This window comes from Pelophylax lessonae (assembly GCF_965119305.1).
Source record: "Pelophylax lessonae genome assembly, chromosome: 1".
In the NCBI taxonomy this organism is placed as follows: Eukaryota; Metazoa; Chordata; class Amphibia; order Anura; family Ranidae; genus Pelophylax; species Pelophylax lessonae.
The window spans coordinates 682078627-682097933 of record NC_138768.1 but is presented as its reverse complement, the minus strand read 5'-3'; the positions used below and the strand labels follow the sequence as shown (position 1 = coordinate 682097933).

Here is a 19307-nt window from a genome sequence, read left to right as displayed (position 1 = left end):
TTGTTGCATGCCACTCATGCCAGTTTTCTGTAGCATCACGACAGGGGAAGCTTTGCCAATACCTCCAATGTATGCAGCATCCAACAAGACCGGATATGGAAGGGTGTGCATGGTGATAAAAAAAAAAAAAAAAAAAAATTACCATCGTGGAACTACCCCATTTTCAAGACTGGTGGTTTGACTTCTCAACAATCGCCGCTGATAGCTGCTGGCATAGTTACTTGAAAATGATGTACTTGGTGAAGGAAGAGGGGTAATTAGAAGACTGCTAAGAGATGCTACAACAAAAGGTCAAGAAAAAAAAGAAAACATCTGTTAGGAGTATAGACAGCAGTTACAGAAGAAAAAAACCTGTATTCACAAATTCTTAATTATATTGGAGATGTGATAATCTTGCTTTATAGTTCAAGTATAACAAAGAGAATTAAAATCCAAAAAACACCCTGTTGCAAAATCTTTGCCATTTCTGTAACTTATACAAATCCAGGACAATGCAGACAAAACCATGTGCTGCTAAAAATGGTTACATTTTTCCTTTAAAAAAGTTAAATAAAAATTACAAATGCTGAAAACAATCTATCAGATATGCAAAACTTCTAATCTCTGATACCCAACAAGTGGCCAGCATGCATTCAATCATGTCCTGGGATGGGTCCACTATCTGGTGGCAACAGTAAGCACTTTGCAGAGAGGCATCAGGGTGCTGGAAACAGTGTTTCAGCAACTGGCACTGAAGCAAACACCATACTGTCAGGTGGAGGGATTTCTGTCCAACAGTAAATGTATAGGGGGAGGGAGAGGATGATTCCTGCACTGAGAGGAGCAGTAGAAAGAAAAAGCTCCTGAAACTGTGCCACTGTATTGTAAGCATCTAAATTGAAGGAATAAAAAAAAAAAAAAAAAACCTACATGCACGAAAAAAAAAAACCAAACACTACATGCAAGACGGACAAACGAACAAATAAGAAAATCAAAGATTTAAACAGCAAACAAGATCACCTAGACGGCAAGTAGCAAGCATCAAAAAGTATAAAAGACTGACAGATTCCAGCAGAAAAACACAAGACCATCCTGCTGCAACAGCACACAAAAAATGTATGGAATATTTTGTTCTGTTCGATTGTAAAAATACCAATTTTGCTTAAAGTTATTTTTAAATTTTCCATAGGCACCGTACATATGCGAAACCCAGGAAGGGGTATGAGATCTTAGGAATTTTATACTTAAGCTGGCCAGACATGTATCACATTCGGGCCGATTCAGCAGGAGAATTTAAAGACATTGCTCTTCATTAAACTGGCGACACTAGACCTGGAACAAACCAAACACTCTGACAAATCACAAAAATAACCCCACTCCTCATTCAACAGCAACAATACATTGAACCCAAAAACAGGCAGATGGCAGAATTAAAAGAAATCACCTGCCTAAAGACTACAACAGAGCAGAGAAATGAAGGAAATAACTCTGCATATTATGCAACAAACTAATGTGACTGAGCCAATAAAGCAATAAATATCCTAATCGCTACATTTCAAGGCTTCTCAGGCCTACAGATTATGGCTCCTTTCACACGGGGCGGACCCTATTTTGGTCCGCTCCGGCACTATTTTTTTTTTTTTTTTTACGGACATGGATGACACTTTTGTCATCCGGTCCGTATGTCCGTATATCATCCCATCCATTTGCGGATGATATTACGGACATAATGTATGTCTATGGGATTGCGGATGACACCGCTGACATCCGATTTTGCGTCCTTTCCATTTTTTAAACGGAAGAAAAATGGGGTTCTGTTCCGTTCCAAAAAACGGAACAGAACTGACAGGACGCAAATCTGATGTCAGCGGATGGTCATCCGCTGACATCCACAATCCCATTGACATGCATTATGTCCGTATATCATCCGCAAACGGATGGGATGATATACGGACATATGGAGCGCCCGTGTGAAAGAAGCCTATTAGTACAAAGAGCGAATGACTCCTAAGCTTGAGGGGTGGCCTTGCGGCTGGTATCCTGAAAATGCGATTCAGGTCAAATTGTAGTAAATTCAGGTTGTGCTGCCACTCTCAACGGGTCGTGGTAACCCAAAGCAGATACTGGAAAAAAGAAATGGACAGAGGGCGCACCAGCCTAGCGCTCTCTGTCCATTTCTCTTTTCCAGTATCTACAGACTATTAGTCATTGATATCTGTGTGGCATTAAAGATACACTAGTCTTCAAAGCAACTACTTCACCTACAAACTACATTTCCTTTCAACTACTTCACCTACAAACTACATTTCCTTTTTCGCTAGGAACAAAGTCACTTATAGTCAGGTATTTGTAGCACACCCTCTTACAAAACCATGTATCAGAAAAACGATCCTAATATGACAACTTGCGCAACTTTTACCATCTTGGATAAAATGCCAAAAGTTCACTTCATTTCTAGACCACATAGTGGCTGCTAAAATAACCTCACCAAAGCTGTTATACTACTTGAGTCCTTCCTGTTAAAATTCCCTCCCACATACTTTGTATCTTCAAGAAGCAGCTTTTCTTTCATTTGCGCCAAAAAAAAGACCATGGATTAGGCAATAGATTTTATTCCAACACAGACGTAGAGGAGGCTTCTCCGTACCGCATATAGGGAATTACTATCTTCTCAGCTGACAGCCTGTCATCAGTGAGACCTCCACTTTAGCTGTCCTTGAAAGCCAACGAGCTGGATCCCATTTCCGTGCATACAAATTTTGAGGATCCTATTAACAACTCAATTTTTTATCACTTATTAGAAGTTTGACCAGTATGAAGTATTTGGGCAAATTGTTCTCCTTACAGCCAAAGTTTTCACCGGACCTGACCTTACTGAACAGATTCACCGATGGTGGGTGGGTCAATAAAGGCCTAACTAAAATTAATTTATTCACACCCAAAGGACCAATCAATTTTGCTTCTTTACGTAGCCCTCCCCCCCCCCCCCCCCAATGAAGCTCCAGTTTCAAGACTTTTCCCATGTGCATCTTACAGAAAAGGCTAGTTATAAATTGGGGTGGTTGTCATCTTTTGTATAGTTTGTTCACTGAATATGGCATGGGGACACATCCATGGTCAGAGCACTTATTTTGTACAGAAATCGTTGGCCCTAAAAAAAAAAAAAAAAAAATCTCTTGATCATCGCTGCAGCCACAGAGATGACAGACATATCACCCTTCCTGTCTGAGGATATATATATATATATATATATATATATATATATATATATATATATATATATATATATATATATATATATATATATATATATATATATATATTACACCCCATGAAGTGGAAAGCACAATTAAATGAAATTAGGAGGCTCTATACTGGAGAGTAACGCAAATATAGGTACAGGCATGGTATCTACTCACAGATCACAATTGCAAAGTGCCTCAGCCCATGCAAATACGGTCTTTGACTGAAGTTGTGCTAAGTAGGTTCATAAAATATTGAATAAAATCTTATTAAAACTTAAAGCATGGCCTATAGTGACATCATTCATAATTTGATTTGTCTCGTGTTATTTGCTGATTAGATGGTAAATAAAAAACACAAAAACTACATTACTAATAATCAGAAGCTGGAACAAGGTCTGAATACTTCAGCCTTTGGATCCAAAGTAAACGATCCAGACTTCATAATTTGTATGTCGATGTAACCGTCTTTGTTTTGAAGAAAATATAGACCCAGACACAGGAAGAATCAGTAGTGCCTACTGGTTACATACAAAGCTCTGTCCCTGTCCAGAAGGACAAAAACATCTGAGGGTCACTGTTCAGGAGGGATATTAGTCTAGTAAAAGGGGGAGCTAGGACAAGGGCTCAATGCAGCACAGGAAGAGAAAAGATTATGACCTCTGGTGGAAACATATACCTAATGGGTTCTGCAAATTACTGTCATGAGTCAATACAGACACAAACCGCTATAACTATACAAACAAGAGTGGAAAAATGCTGAATTTGTGTTGTAGTCCAAGGCTCTACCTCCTTAACAGCTGCACCTAGGGAGATGCTCTAGGAATAGCAAAATAATTATATCAGCGCAAGCAAGTAAAAAGAAGTAAATAAATAAAGCAGCTGACACCAAGGTAAATATAAAAACCAGTAATGTAAAAGCAATAATAAAAAAGTGCAGCGCTAAGCATACAATACAATGAAAACACTTCAATGTCCTTGTAAAATGCATCAGATCCGCTCCGATTACTGAACGGATGGAAAAATAGGGTTTCCATCCATCCAGATTTCAGCACAGGATCGGATGCGGATGGCAGCGGGTGTCAGCGGAGGTGACCTCCGCTGACACCCGCTGCCCCATAGAGCTGCATGGAGGATCCGATCAGATCCGCCTAAAAAACTGACAGGCGGATCTGATCGGACCGCCCGTGTGAAAGAGCCCTTAATCAGATACCAGCACAGCACAACGATAAGCTCCAAGGCGGATCGTCAGACATTTAAGGATATCCCTTTCTCTCAGGCACAATTGAAGGTGTTCCCCAGAAAAGCAAGAGGCGGATCATAGTGCATTATGTATGATACATTTATTGAGAAAACAACAAGACAGCCTCTTACTTGATATAGAAGAAAATATAGCGGTTCACATTTGCAAGCTGTGCAGAGTCTCGCTATGCCGACAGTGACTGCGGGTGACGTCACGATCTCCTCCCCCTTCCGGAGGCGGGAAGGTGCATTGAGTGGAGCACTGTGCACTTTTCCTGGGATCTTTTACTATGGACATTTCTGATCTCTTTTATAGCCATTGATGCATTTTACAAGGACATTGAAGTGTTTTCATTGCATTGTATGCTTAGTGCTGCACTTTTTTATTATAGATGCTCTAGGAAGATATACCTTTGGCTCCCATGTAGGCAACAGTGTGATAGACTATGCCATCACAGAATATGAACATATGAGAACATCTCCTCACCCATCAATGACTTTACAGTCACTCCACAAATATACCTGTCAGACTGAAGCTAAGCACAACCACCAATGATGAGGGTAATTACTGTGGACACTGACATCAATGCTGGGGGTTGCTATTGCCTCCACTGACACTGAGATTTTCTGGTCAAGGACACCAATGCAAGGGGTTATTGTTACATGAGCTGACACCAACTCAAGTGTTCTTTTAACCGTGCATTGTGGTACACTGCAAAAATGCAGAAGGACTAAAGTGTTCAGGCACTGAGGTGAGTTACCATCGATTTCGAATGTGCTGCCTAATGAACCAATGCACCTGAATGCATTAGAAAAAGCACTGCTTTTATGCAGTGCTCTGAAGTGCTGCACTTTAGGGCCTCTTTGGTTTTCAGGATGATCACCATGATCATAAATGCAATAGAAAAATGTTAGTATGGTACAGTAGCAATTATTGTTGGCATTCCATTACTTCATTTTCCCAGGGTCAGCAACACTATGCACCACTGGCAGTTACACAGCAGAAACCAACAGAAACCAACCTAAATACTACACAGCATACCAGAGCTAACACAATGATATCTCAACAACACATAAAGGCCAAGAAATCACATTATAGTATAAAGGGGTAAAAGGAGAACAGGAACCATTCAACCCCAGCCAAGCAACATTCCATTAACAAAAGGAGCATTGTCTGACTTCTAGGATTTGTCTAGTGCTATATCCAAACACCAAGGCAAAACTATTCAGAGTACATTTATGACACTACAAAAAAAAAAAAAAAAAAAAAACTCTTCCTGCGCCAAAACCAAAATACAGCTACAGTGCGGGCCTAAATTGGTAACAGGGCATCCATTTACGTCCCTTCCAAACACGAGCTGCCTGCATGCCCTCTTCGGAGCGCGTGCGGCTTGCTATGTGATCAGCAAGTCCACAAGACTCGACTGATCAAAGAACGGAGTAAGGGGCCCATATCTCAACCCCTTACCACGTGATCAGCTGACAGCTGATCACATGATGTACAGAGCCGGTAATCTGCTATTTTTTTCCCCCCCACGCTGACAGTGTGAGGAGAAAAAAAAAAAAAAAAAGTCTGAAAAAAATAAAAGATTTACCCGTTTGCAAATGTTTACAACAAACGTACGAAAAGAAAAAAAGTTTTCATAATCACTGGACACAGAGCCATAAATCATAACATATGGGTTATATAGCCACCTTTAGGTGATGGACACTGGCAACCAATCAGAATTGATGCCCCCCATATAACCCCTCTTACACAGGAAGTATCTCTAAAAGTGTCTAAAAGGGATGATCACAGTGGAGAGTCTCTTCACATTGTCTTCAAAAGAAGACAGAAGATTATGGTATTTACCCCAATCAAAGATCATGGAATCAAAGGGGTTAAGCTATCAGATCCATCCTAATCAGTCAATGAACTAAAAAAGATGGTACCTGAGCCTCGGGAAGCAGATACAAGGTTTTGCCTGTAATGCTGTCCTTTTTAGACACTGGACCTTGGGAGTACCAAACCCCAAAGGCGCTCTGTGCAGGGTCCAAGGCCGTGGCCCCTCTTAGGGGACCCAGTCCTTGGAGGCCAAGACAAAGCTCGCCGTGATGGGTGACGATTGGATTCCTGTTTCAAAACAGAATCCTGCGGCAGGACTGGCGAGTAAATTTTAAAATATTTACTTACTCAGCAAACCTTACAAAAAAGGTAAAAAATTGCTGGCATAATTGTAAATGTAAAAGGAACAGTGCCTAAAATATTTACAAAGAGAACATAGACCATGTGCCATATGTATCCCTCCATGAGACTATGGATGTTATGCTTACAAGTTAAACAAGCAAAAAATTGGGGGAGCAAACCCTGAACATGTATATCTAAAGCTGGTGCAGCTATGGACCAAGCAACATGTATATTAAAAAAAGAATAGCGCAACCATGCAAAAGAAATGACTATCAAATATGGAGACAATCCATAAATAAAAATTGGGATTTAGTTCCACCATATGGCCATATCGTGCTCAAGCCCACCACTGCGTCAAAGTACCCCATTAAAATTACCCCGCACCGGCTTTAGATATACATGTTCAGGGTTTGCTCCCCCAATTTTTTGCTTGTTTATTATGTATTCGGTCTGACCAGACTTATGAGGTTGAGCATCCCATCCCCCACACACACCTGTACTCTATTGGTGTCCTCTATCAAGTAGATATAGGAGGAGTCCCCTGCAGTGCATTAGCACACCTTCCCAGCAAGGAGTGTTGTCTCCAAGGGTAAGAGAGGCTGGATTCACCCCTTTTTTATGGATAGTGTAGGACCCACCGATAATGGGGTACTTTGACGCAGTGGTGGGCTTGAGCACGATATGGCCATATGGTGGAACTAAATCCCCATTTTTTATTTATGGATTGTCTCCATATTTGATAGTCATTTCTTTTGCATGGTTGCGCTATTCTTTTTTAATATACATGCTTACAAGTTACTTTCTTGTTGAGGCTGTTATGGGATTGTTGCAAAGCTTGATTTCAATCCTCGTTTCTTTGCCTATTGTTTCACATTGTGTTTTACCCTGAGCTGATCGACTCATAGTATCAACTGTAACAAACAAGATTCAGTCTAACCTGCTCTCCCCCCACATACGTTTTTTGTGTTCACCCTGGCGCATAAGCGTCAGCATGTTTGTCTCTGCCTTGATTTCGTGTATGGCATAGGCCCATTTGCACGCGGGAATCTTCTATTTTTTTGAAAGGTGTTTATTTTTGAAATTTTGTAGTAAAACATAACAAGCATTTCACAACCAATGTAGTAAACAATTACAAGGCTATCGCAGAGCAGGTAGAAGAAAATAAAACACTGTGCCAAATCTCAGTGGTAGGCCAACTGTGGCCAATAGGACAAGGGAAGGAAGAGCCCCACAACTATGGGGCCCACCCTGGAACCCAGACAGGGCAGTCCGTAGGACAAAGTCCATCAGGGCTTTAATGGGGTTCCAAAGGAAAAAAAGGACAAAAAAAGGACAACCATCCAATCACACACATTCCACATGTACACACCATCGGGAATCTTCGCCTTTAAGTACAGGTGTACTCCGCATGGAGGGCATGTTCTAACGCAATTGGCGTGCACGTGGACGCCACGTACCACGCCGCACATGCAAAAAGGGACGTGTTCTGTAAAGTACCCGTCTCCAACACACTAGCCTCTGTCATAGGCTGAACAGGACACAGAGCAGCAGCTGGGTTGCGCGAGTCACTGTGGGTATACGTTACTGGCACAAACAGGTCCTGTATCTGGGGATAATCAGGGATGTGTGCATTAGGCCGTATGCGATTGGCACAAGCCTTGAGTACACTTCAAGATGGTACCTCAAGTTTGTCTTGCTTTAAAGCAATGTCTGCCCGAAAAAGGGGGGGGGCACAGTTGGAAAAGGCAGTGATGCAACAGTCAGGCCTTGAAGGTCCTAGCCTCTAGGAGTAGTGTCTACCTCTCCTGAAGAGCTAGAGGCATCTTGCCAATCTTAACCATTACAGCTGTCCGGCATAGTAGCTACTCCTACTACTCTGCCGCAACCTACGTCACCAAGGACAATTTGGCTGTGTCATTGGCCAACCTTGAGGGTAGGATTGCTGTTATCATTGCAGCATCTCAAGGGAAGAAACGTGATAGATCTCCCCAACCTGAGCCACCCCGAGTCAGTTCAGGATTGAGCAGAGCATGTGGAAAAAGTCGCGGTTGATGACCCTACAGAAGGTAAAGCGGAGGTTTCCACTTCTGGGGAGTCAGAGGAGTCCATCTACCTCTCAGACCCAGAGAAACCATCTTTTACTGAAATGGTCTAGTCTGGATACAAAATTTCCTCCCCTAGAGACTGCTGGAGTATTTTTCCTCTCTAGGCTCATTGCGCCCTACTCATAGTCCTCGGATGTTTCCCATACATCTGCTCTTGGGAGCAAGAAATGTATAAAGATTGGGATCATCCTGATAAGATTTTTGTTCCTCCCAGAAGGTTTTCATTTTTGTATCCTATCGAGGAAAAGTTTACTAACAAATAGAATATACCCTCTGTGGATGCTTCCATTTCTGTGGTTAACAAGAGCTTAACCTGTCCTGCGGATAATGCCCAGGTTTTTAAATATCCAGAAGTTGGAACCTTTATTGAAAAGTCTCCTGTGCGGTTGCAGGTTCTGCGATACAACCAACAGTAGCAGCCATAGGAGTTTGTCAGTCTTCGAAAGTCCATATGAAGCAAGGGGCCAAGACCGTTCCTTCTCAAGGAGAGTCTGTGGAAGATCTGTCAGATCTACCTCTCACTTTAGGTTTTGCAGTGGATGCTCTTACGGACTCCATAAGGCAAATGTCATGATTTGCTCTGATATCAGTCCAAATGCGCAGAATCCTTTGGTTAAAAAAACGGTCTGCTTCCCTTTTCAGGGAGAACTGGGTTATCTCCACCATTTCACAGGGGTACAAACTGGAATTTTGGGTGTTCCCGTATCCCCGGTTTATAAAGGTCAAGTTTACAGACAGATCCCCTAAAAAAAAAAAGACTCTTTCTGGCATTGAACCAGCTGAAGGCTTAAAAAAAGTGATAAAAGGTTCCGGAGGACGAAAAGTTCAAGGGTTTTTACTCAAACCTGTTGGTATTCCCCAAACCAAAAAACGGGGACACAAGACCGATTCTGGATCTCAAAGCTTTAAATCAGTTTCTGAACATTAGTACTTTCCAGATGGAGCCAATTCGTTCAGTCGTAACCTCCCTGCAGAGAGAAGAATTTCTAGCATCCATAGACATCAAGCATGCATCTCTTCACATGCATATATTCCAGGCTCAAAGGTTCCTACGCTTTACAATAGAGAACCACCATTTTTAGTTTGGGTTAGCCACAGCTCCAAGAATTTTCACAAAGATTCTAGCTCCAGTATTGGCTGTTCTAAGGTCCCGAGGGATATCTATAATAGGATTTCTGGACGATTATTTACTAATAGATCGATCGGCTTCGGCTCTAAGCCAAAACGTCCATCAGACGTTAAAGTTCTTCGAACGTCTGGAATACCTGTCCTGTGGACACTGCGCAGGCAAAGATTCTTGCCAGGTCACAGATTTGAAGGATCAGGTTCGGTCCGTAGTAAGGGGGAGATATCCTTCTATACGTCTTTGCATGAAGTTATTGGGGAAGATGGTGTCTGCATTTGAGGCAATTCCCTATGCCCAATTCCATGCCAGACCCTTACAGAACAAACATGCTGTCTGTCTGAACCAGAAAGGTTCAATCTCTGGACCAATCCATGTCTCTGGTACCAAGAGTACCTCAGAGTCTAAATTTGTAGTTGACCAGAAATCTGGAGAAAGGGAAATCCTTTCTTCCAGTGACTTGGAAATTAGTCACTACAGATGCCAGTCTCTCCGGCTGGGGAGCAGTTCTGGAGGAAGCCTCTGTCCAGGGGAAATGGTCTTGGGTAGAGAAAAGTCTCCCCATCAACATTTTGGAAATCCGAGCAGTCAGTCGGGCTTTGAAATTCTGGACTACTAGGCTTCGGGGTCACCCTGTCAGGGTACAATCCGACAATGCCACGGCTGTGGCTTGTAGCAACCATCAATGAGGCACAAAGTTGGAAAGCCCAGAAAGAGGTGGACTTCATCCTGTCTTGGGCAGAGAAGTTTGTGCCATACCCGACAGCAGTTTTGATTTTGGGAATAGAGAACTGGCAGGCAGACAGAGTCATCAGATGTTTCCCGGGAGAATGGTCCTTACACCGCAAGATTTTTTCAATCAATCTACCAATGCTGGGATGTACCAGATGTAGATTTGTTGGCTTCCAGGTTCAACAACAAGATGAAGAGATTTGTGTCCAGAACTAGGGATCTGCTCGCAGTCGGAGTGGATGTTTTGGTAACTCCTTGGGAGAAGTTTTCCCTGATGTATGCCTTTCCTCCGGTGCAGCTGATACCGTGTCTGTTGCGCAGAATCCAGCTAGAGGGGAACCAGTAATTCTGTTAGCTCCAGCATGGCTGAGGAGGGTTTGGTTTGCACAAATCCAGAGATTGGCAGTGAGGAGGCCTTGGGCCCTTCCACTGTGTCCGGACCTATTCTCTCAAGGTCCAATATTCCACTCTGCTGTACAGTCTCCAAATTTGATGGATTGGCTATTGAAGCCTTAAACTTGAAGGAGCGGGGTGTATCTGGCCCTGCAGTTCATACACTGATAAACGTTAGAAAACCAGTCTCTAGAAACCTTTATTACAGAGTCTGGAAATCCTACATTGCCTAGTGTGAGGCCAGAAAATGGCATCCCCGCAATTATATCATCGTGTGAATTCTAGCTTTCCTTCAAGCAGGAGTAGATATGAAGTTAGCCATGAGCACTATCAAAGGGCAGATTTCAGCCTCATCGGTTTTCTTCCAGGAACGATCTCTTCCCATTCATTGGTTCTGACCTTAGTCCGGGGAATGTTATGTTTGCTTCTGCCTGTGAAGCCACCATTATGTCCTTGGGACTTTAATTTGGTGTTGGCAGTTCCTCTGGGGCAAGTTCCTCTGGTACTTTTGACCAGAAAACTGGTCTTTTTGATTGCGATAACTTCAGCTAGAAGGGTATCGGTAATCTTTGGAAGTAGAAGACTGCACTCCGACTTGAAAATTGCAAACATTTATTGAAGAATCCAAAAATCCATGATAGACAAAATAGTCAGAGACAGGGGACAAAAGCATAGTTGAGACAAATCCGCATTTGGCCGCAGTGTTATGCAGGCAGTGGTGTAATTCTTTCTTTGGGGTCAGATGGCGGTATTTTTTGGTCTCCCCCTCCACTCAGATGCATTACTTTGGGACATCCCATAGGTTATGATTTATGGCTCTGTGTCCAGTGATGTACGAAAAGAAAAATATATTTTAATACAGACTTACCTGTAAAAATCAATTTCTTGAAGTACATCACGGGACACAGAGCTTCCTCCCCTCTTTTATGGGTCTTTATTGCTTGCTACAAAACTAAGGTACTTCCTGTGTGGGAGGGGTTAAATTGGGGGGTATCAAATCTGATTAGTTGCCACTGTCCTTCACCTAAAAGGTGGTTATATAAACCATATGTTATGATTTATGGCTCTGTGTCCCGTGATGTACTTCAAAAAAATGGATTTTACAGGCAAGTCTGTATTAAAAAAAATATTTTTTTTTCCCTTTCATCATTGTTAGTATTTTTTTGTTTAGCAAAAAACAAAAACCCCAGTGGTGATTAAATACCACCAAAAGAAAGCTATATTTGTGTGAAAAAAAAAAAAAAAAGTGTTACATTTCCTTTGGGTACAGTATTGCATGACCGCGCAATTGTCATAGTTTCAAAGTGTGGCAGCACTGAAAGCTGAAAATTGGCCTGGGCAGGAAGGGGGTTTAGGTGCCTAGTAGGCAAGTGATACTTTTATATCATATATATTTTAATGGTGCTAGGAGAACCTTGCATAACTAAAGAATGGAGCTGTATGATTCTGGATTCTAGATAAAATGAGAATCATGATTTTTTGGCTTAGAATAAAGATCACGATTCTGAATCTGACAAAGGAGAACTGTGCAACACTTTGGGCGCAAGTTTTTGTAATTGAATATTGTTTGCTTTTCAATCAAGGAAGGATCGTCCGTTCACGGCAGTTGGTTACACATAGGACTTTATCCAACACATGGACATTCTATAATTTAACTGCTTGCTGACCGCCGCAAGTAGATTTACTGCGGCGGTCAGCCCCTGCCAGGCAGAGTGACGTTAATTAACGTCACTAGCCTGGGAGGGTCTGGGGAGCGAGCGCGCGCCCGCGGAGGCGCGGTCACGCACACCCCCGCGCGTGTGACCAGCGGACCCGATGTCCGCCGGCCACTCGGCGATCGTCGGGGGAAGAGGGAGAATGTCAGGCAGCTTGTGTAAACAAGCTGCCTGTCATTCTCATCGCTGTAAAGACACTGATTACTCGGATCTAGTATGTAGATCCGTTGATCAGTGTCCTTACAGCTAGAGCCACAGCCAATCACAGTAAGAATCACGCCCCTAGGGACACACACAGCCCCTCCCTCCCAAATAAAGTTAACCCCTTCACTGCCAGTGTATTTTTACAGTAACAGTGCATATGTATAGCACTGATTACTGTAGAAATGTCAATGGTAACCCCAAAAGTGTCAAAAATGTCAGTCAAGGGTCCGATCTGTCCGCCGCAATGTCGCAGTACCGCAAAAAAAAAAAAAATCGCAGATCGCCGCCATTACGCGTTAAAAAAAAAAACAAAAATGACAAAAATCTTTCCCTTTGTTAGTAAACGCGATAACTTTTGCGCAAACCAATCAAAATACGCTTTTTTTTACCAAACATAGGTAGGATAAAACAAATTGGCCAAAAATGTTAAAAAATTTTGATTTTTACATTTTTTTTTGGGGAATTTCATATAAAAAAATGTGAAAAATATTGCTATTTTTGCAAAATTGTCGCTCTTTTTTTGTTTATAGCGCGTGATCAAAAAAATCGCACAGGTGATCAAATACCACCAAAAGAAAGCTCTGTTTGTGGGAAAAAAAGGACGTCAAATTCGTTTAGGTACAGCGTCGCACGACCGCGCAATTGTCCGTTAAAGTCACGCAGTGCCGAATCGCAAAATACCCCCTGGTCTTTTAGCAGGAAAATCCTCCGGGGCTTAAGTGGTTAAGTAAAGCGCTGCACCAAATTTGTTTATCATATTCTTCTCTCTTGTCCTTGAAAATAGAATTGTCTGAATTGCAGAAATGCTGGATTAGGATTGTGTGTGGGGGGTCGAATAGAGATTGCGATCTTTTAACGATTAATCGTGCAGCTCTACTAAGGATTTTGCTTTTTACCCTCTAATCCTACTTGAATTACAGAAAGTCAAATACCATGGTGCTGGGATAGTAGAACAATAAAATGCAACTAAAGCAAACCAGTTCAAGATACCTGAACGTGCAATGCCGCTGTCCTTGTCTTCATTCTGTCCTCTGCTGGGCATATCCACTGGTGTGCTGTGAGCTGTACACAGAAAGGAACATGTAAAAAAAAAAAAAAAAAAAAAAAAAAAAAAGGTCCAATTTAATCTCAAAAAATAAATTTGCAGCATACAAACGAACAATTAAGTTCTGCAAAGGCAATATCACCTAAAACAGTTTTACCATAGTTCACACCTTCCCATCGTGCACCGTGGGGTTCCATGCCCACTTCTTTTATCATTGACAAAGAAAGGCCATTTAATCATCACCATCAGGGTTTATTCAATATTAGTGTAACTTTGTGCTGTGACCCAGAGCAACCAATCAGATGTCAGCTACTGAATGGTTATATTTAAATTAGGTGCTGTGGGTTAGGGCACATTGTTATTCGTTTGGCCAATACACTTCCACAAGTCCAGATATGTCGCTTTTTATTAATTGGTTTTGACTCCCCAGCATTTGAAGCCATCGCATAATTTTAAACCTTCCTTTCTCTTGTTTTTTTTAATGATGGAGCGAGAGAAAACAAGACAAAGATAGAGCGAGAGAAAGAAAGACAGAAAGATAGAGCGAGAGAGCAAGAGAAAGAAAGACAGAAAGATAGAAAGAGAGAAAAAAGAGAAAAAAAAAAAAAAAAAAAAACTGTATTCCTGTATTTTGCTGGTTGGGGTAGGTGATTCATAAGGTAAAAGTATTTACTCCATACTTATGCCAGGGTAATAAAAGTGCCAAACTGTAAAATCTACTGTGTCTACCAAAGTCACCATCAAGCCATCAATGAAGCAAGCCAACCCCTCCACCAAATTGCATGCATAATTGAAAAAGTGCATTTTATCTTCCAACTGCAGTCTACCCTTCTCGCTTGTGGTGCCAATTCAGCACTGGAATAAAACAGATTTTTTTAGGATTTTCTTTAGGTCACAGGAGACAGTTGTAGGAAACTATCTCACCATCCCAAATTTGAAGAAGAAATGCATAAGCCAACATTGTTACAATGTTGTAAGAAGAGTGGCATAGGTTTCTTAGAAGCAGTAAAAACAAATATACATTGCGTGTCATGGTAGTTTGATGAGCCAAGTATACTGCAGGTTTACAACATAAGCCATCATGGGTGATCTTCTGTGCTAAGCTCTCAGAAATCCAAACTGAAATGTCAAATGCTCTACTGGTGATTTAAAGCAGGCCCTTCATGGAAAAGTAAGGAATAATTTGAAGTGTTGCCCAACTATTTTACAGGGGCTTTTCATTTTGGTTTCATCTGATCAGGAGCAGCTGGCAAGAGAGGTTGCAGCAACAACGTCACTGTCTCTTACTAGCAGAACAGAAGTGCCAGTGCGGTTACAGATCAAGATGAGAAAGTTTCATCAAGTGCAATAGGACAACACTGGGGTTGAGTTGCTAAAGAAATAGAAGTTGTTCCCCTAGCAAAAGGGAACGATCGCTATGAAAAAGTTCATGTTTACTTTGCAAAATGAATGTTGGCGAAAAAAGGCAAGAGGCGTTCATCTAAATATTTTCATATGGGTATTCAAAGAGAACTAGTGGATGAAAGCAACAGCACTGTCAGAATGTTGTACATATAGTATACAAAAGAACAGGTCAGAAAATCTATCTTTAAGGTGTAATCACTCAAAAAATAATTAACAAAACAGACTTTAGCATCCTCATATAGTACTTTTACCCTCTAGTGGCCAGCCCATAACCACTATAAACATATACAGTGGGTACGGAAAGTATTCAGACCCCCTTAAATTTTTCACTCTTTGTTATATTGCAGCCATTTGCTAAAATGATTTAGGTTCATTCTTCTTCCTCATGAATGTACACATAGCACCCCATACTGACAGAAAAACACAGAATTGTTGACATTGTTGCAGATTTAATAAAAAAAGAAACTGAAATATCACATGGTCCTAAGTATTCAGACCCTTTGCTGTGACACTCATATTTAACTCAGGTGCTTTCCATTTCTTCTGATCATCCTTGAGATGGTTCTACACCTTCATTTGAGTCCAGCTGTGTTTGATTATACTGATTGGACTTGATTAGGAAAGCCACACACCTGTCTATATAATAAGACCTTCCAGATCACAATGCATGTCAGAGCAAATGAGAATCATGAGGTCAAAGGAACTGCCTGAAGAGCTCAGAGACAGAATTGTGACAAGGCACAGATCTGGCCAAGGTTACAAAAAGATTTCTGCTGCACTTAAGGTTCCTAAGAGCACAGTGGCCTCCATAATCCTCAAATGGAAGATGTTTGGGACGACCAGAACCCTTCCTAGAGCTGGCCGTCCGGCCAAACTGAGCTATCGGGGGAGAAGAGCCTTGGTGAGAGAGGTAAAGAAGAACCCAAAGATCACTGTGGCTGAGCTCCAGAGATGCAGTCAGGAGATGGGAGAAAGTTGTAGAAAGTCAACCATCACTGCAGCCCTCCACCAGTCGGGGCTTTATGGCAGAGTGGCCCGACGGAAGCCTCTCCTCAGTGTAAGACACATGAAAGCCCGCATGGAGTTTAGTAAAAAACACCTGAAGGACTCCAAGATGGTGAGAAATAAGATTCTCTGGTCTGATGAGACCAAAATAGAACTTTTTGGCCTTAATTCTAAGTGGTATGTGTGGAGAAAACAAGGCACTGCTCATCACCTGTCCAATACAGTCCCAACAGTGAAGCATGGTGGTGGCAGCATCATGCTGTGGGGGTGTTTTTCAGCTGCAGGGACAGGACGACTGGTTGCAATCGAGGGAAAGATGAATGCGGCCAAGTACAGGGATATCCTGGACAAAAACCTTCTCCAGAGCGCTCTGGACCTCAGACTGGGCCGAAGGTTTACCTTCCAACAAGACAATGACCCTAAGCACACAGCTAAAATAACAAAGGAGTGGCTTCACAACAACTCTGTGACAGTTCTTGAATGGCCCAGCCAGAGCCCCGACTTAAATCCAATTGAGCATCTCTGGAGAGACCTAAAAATGGCTGTCCACCAATGTTTACCATCCAACCTGACAGAACTGGAGAGGATCTGCAAGGAGGAATGGCAGAGGATCCCCAAATCCAGGTGTGAAAGACTTGTTGCATCTTTCCCAAAAAGACTCCTGGCTGTATTAGATCAAAAGGGGGTTTCTACTAAATACTGAGCAAAGGGTCTGAATACTTAGGACCATGTGATATTTCAGTTTTTCTTTTTTAATAAATCTGAAACAATGTCAACAATTCTGTGTTTTTCTGTCAGTATGGGGTGCTATGTGTACATTCATGAGGAAGAAGAATGAACCTAAATGATTTTAGCAAATGGCTGCAATATAACAAAGAGTGAAAAAATTAAGGGGGTCTGAATACTTTCCGTACCCACTGTATGTCAAACACAAGGCCCGTGGGCTGAATCCAGTCCACCAGACCTTGTCACGTGGCCCTTACACCAAGTTTTCCAGCCGCCATGGTGGAAGATCATTCCGCCACCTCTGGCTCTCACCCTCTGCTCTTGCTCTCCACTGTCACTTGTAAATACAGAAGCCTTTTGTGTTTTTACAAGGGACAGCTTTGCTCAGCAGCTCCCACATTTAACAGATCCATACACGCACTTTTGGTGGGGCACAGCAGGGACAGATCTTAAAAAGAGCGTGATCTCCCTGCAAGGATTGTCACCTACAAAAGGCAGGTACTAAATCCAGGCCAGGTAAAAGAGTCAGGTGCGAGGAAGCTTTTGGGGGGGGGGGGGGGTTGGGGTACTCTGTACGCAGTGCACCGAAAAACCCTTTATTCTGTACATAACGCACTCTTGAACTCTGCACGCAACGCACCCCTTTATAAAACCAGCCATTAGGAGGGCAACCATACTGCGGATAGAGCCTGCGATATAATGGCATTTGAAACCCCTGCACTATAATATTCATTCTCAATCATATATCTCCGACCTGATAATCCCAGGCTCAGTATACACTGATCAGATGTCAATACATAAGTTATGGATATAGCCAGAACTCTACACATTTTGCTTAGTGCTTCTTTAGAAGTTAGGTGCTGTGAAATAAATACCAAAAAAGAAAGGAATGTACGATTCCTTGACATTGAGTGGTGTATCATTGTGTATGCACATCAACATGGAGTACAATAAAACTCAGAGTCTTTATTAGTATTGCTATTAAAGGATGCAGTTCATCAGTGCAAGGAGTCTAAAAAACCCAAATCAATGCGAGTCACGAAAGGAACAAGAGGTCAGTGGCACCCACAAACCATTCTAAAAATCATAAAAAGCAGAGGCAGATATACTGTACCTTTATATATTTTCACTCACATTACAAAAAGGTGGTTCACCTTTTGTGACATTCGATCAGTGTATACCTACAATGAGCCCTGGATTGTTGGGTCGGAAAAATAGAATGGAGAGAATTATTATAGGTAGTGGTTATGGGCTGGCCACTAGAGGGTGCTAGAAGTACCATATAATGATGCCTAAAAGTCTATGCTTTAATATTTGGGATTTTAATCTCTGTATTGTTTGGGTATATAAAATAAAACTATATTTTTTAACAATGGTTTTTGTCTATTATTGTTTTTTTAAGTAGTAACACCAAAAAAAAAAAAAAAAGTAATTTTCTGGCCTGTTCTTTTCTTTATATGTGTACTTTTAATACTTTTGAACACCATACATGCTACAAAGTAAACATAATTTTCTTCAAAATGAGCAGCCTCTGTTCCTTTAGTACACCAAACGCCATACACGGTTCTTAAAAGTAACAACATAAGCAACATAAGGAAGCTACAGGCAAATAGCTTTCTTCCATGTTACATATTTAAATATTTATTATTTAAATATTTATTATATATATATATATATATATATATATATATATATATATATATATATATATATATATATATATATATATATATATGCCATTGCCTGGAGCTCTCCTTTAACACGTTGTTAAAGTACTCCACCTATGCAATTATTTATATAGATGGAATAATGAAAGGCCCACTTTAAATATTAGTGTTCATTAGAAATTAATTCAATGCATCTAGCACAATTTCTTGCAAGATTAAAAATATATAATTTATAATAATCTTTTGTAATGAAATAAAACCATAAAATTATTTCAGAATTACAAAGGCTCACGTGAAAAGAAAAAAAATATATATAACAAACATGGGCACAATTTTTAGTCTTGCGGACTATATGGGAGAAACCAATTGTTTTAAAGAAAGAAAAAAAAAAAAAAAAAAAAACACAACAGACAATTATGGTAAGATCTTATGTTTTAGTACAAATGTACAGTGATTTCTCAAAAATCCCCAAAAAAATAAATAAAATAAAAAAAAAAATGAAAGTGTTACTAAACCCAGCACCCTGCATTCACTATATTTGGTCTCCCACAATAAACC

At 41.2% G+C, this 19307-nt stretch overlaps 1 protein-coding gene across 3 annotated transcripts in view; it reads right to left on the bottom strand.

Annotated features, from left to right (window-relative positions):
* The window catches only part of FNIP2 (folliculin interacting protein 2), a 150389-nt gene that overhangs the window by 35636 nt on the left and 95446 nt on the right, over positions 1-19307 (bottom strand). For all 3 annotated transcript variants that reach the window (XM_082269043.1, XM_082269041.1, XM_082269042.1), the window contains 2 exons: positions 13893-13964; positions 143-278 (listed from right to left, as the gene is read on the bottom strand). In XM_082269043.1, the coding sequence (XP_082125169.1) occupies positions 143-278; positions 13893-13964 (208 nt within the window). The remainder of the gene's footprint in view (positions 1-142; positions 279-13892; positions 13965-19307) is intronic.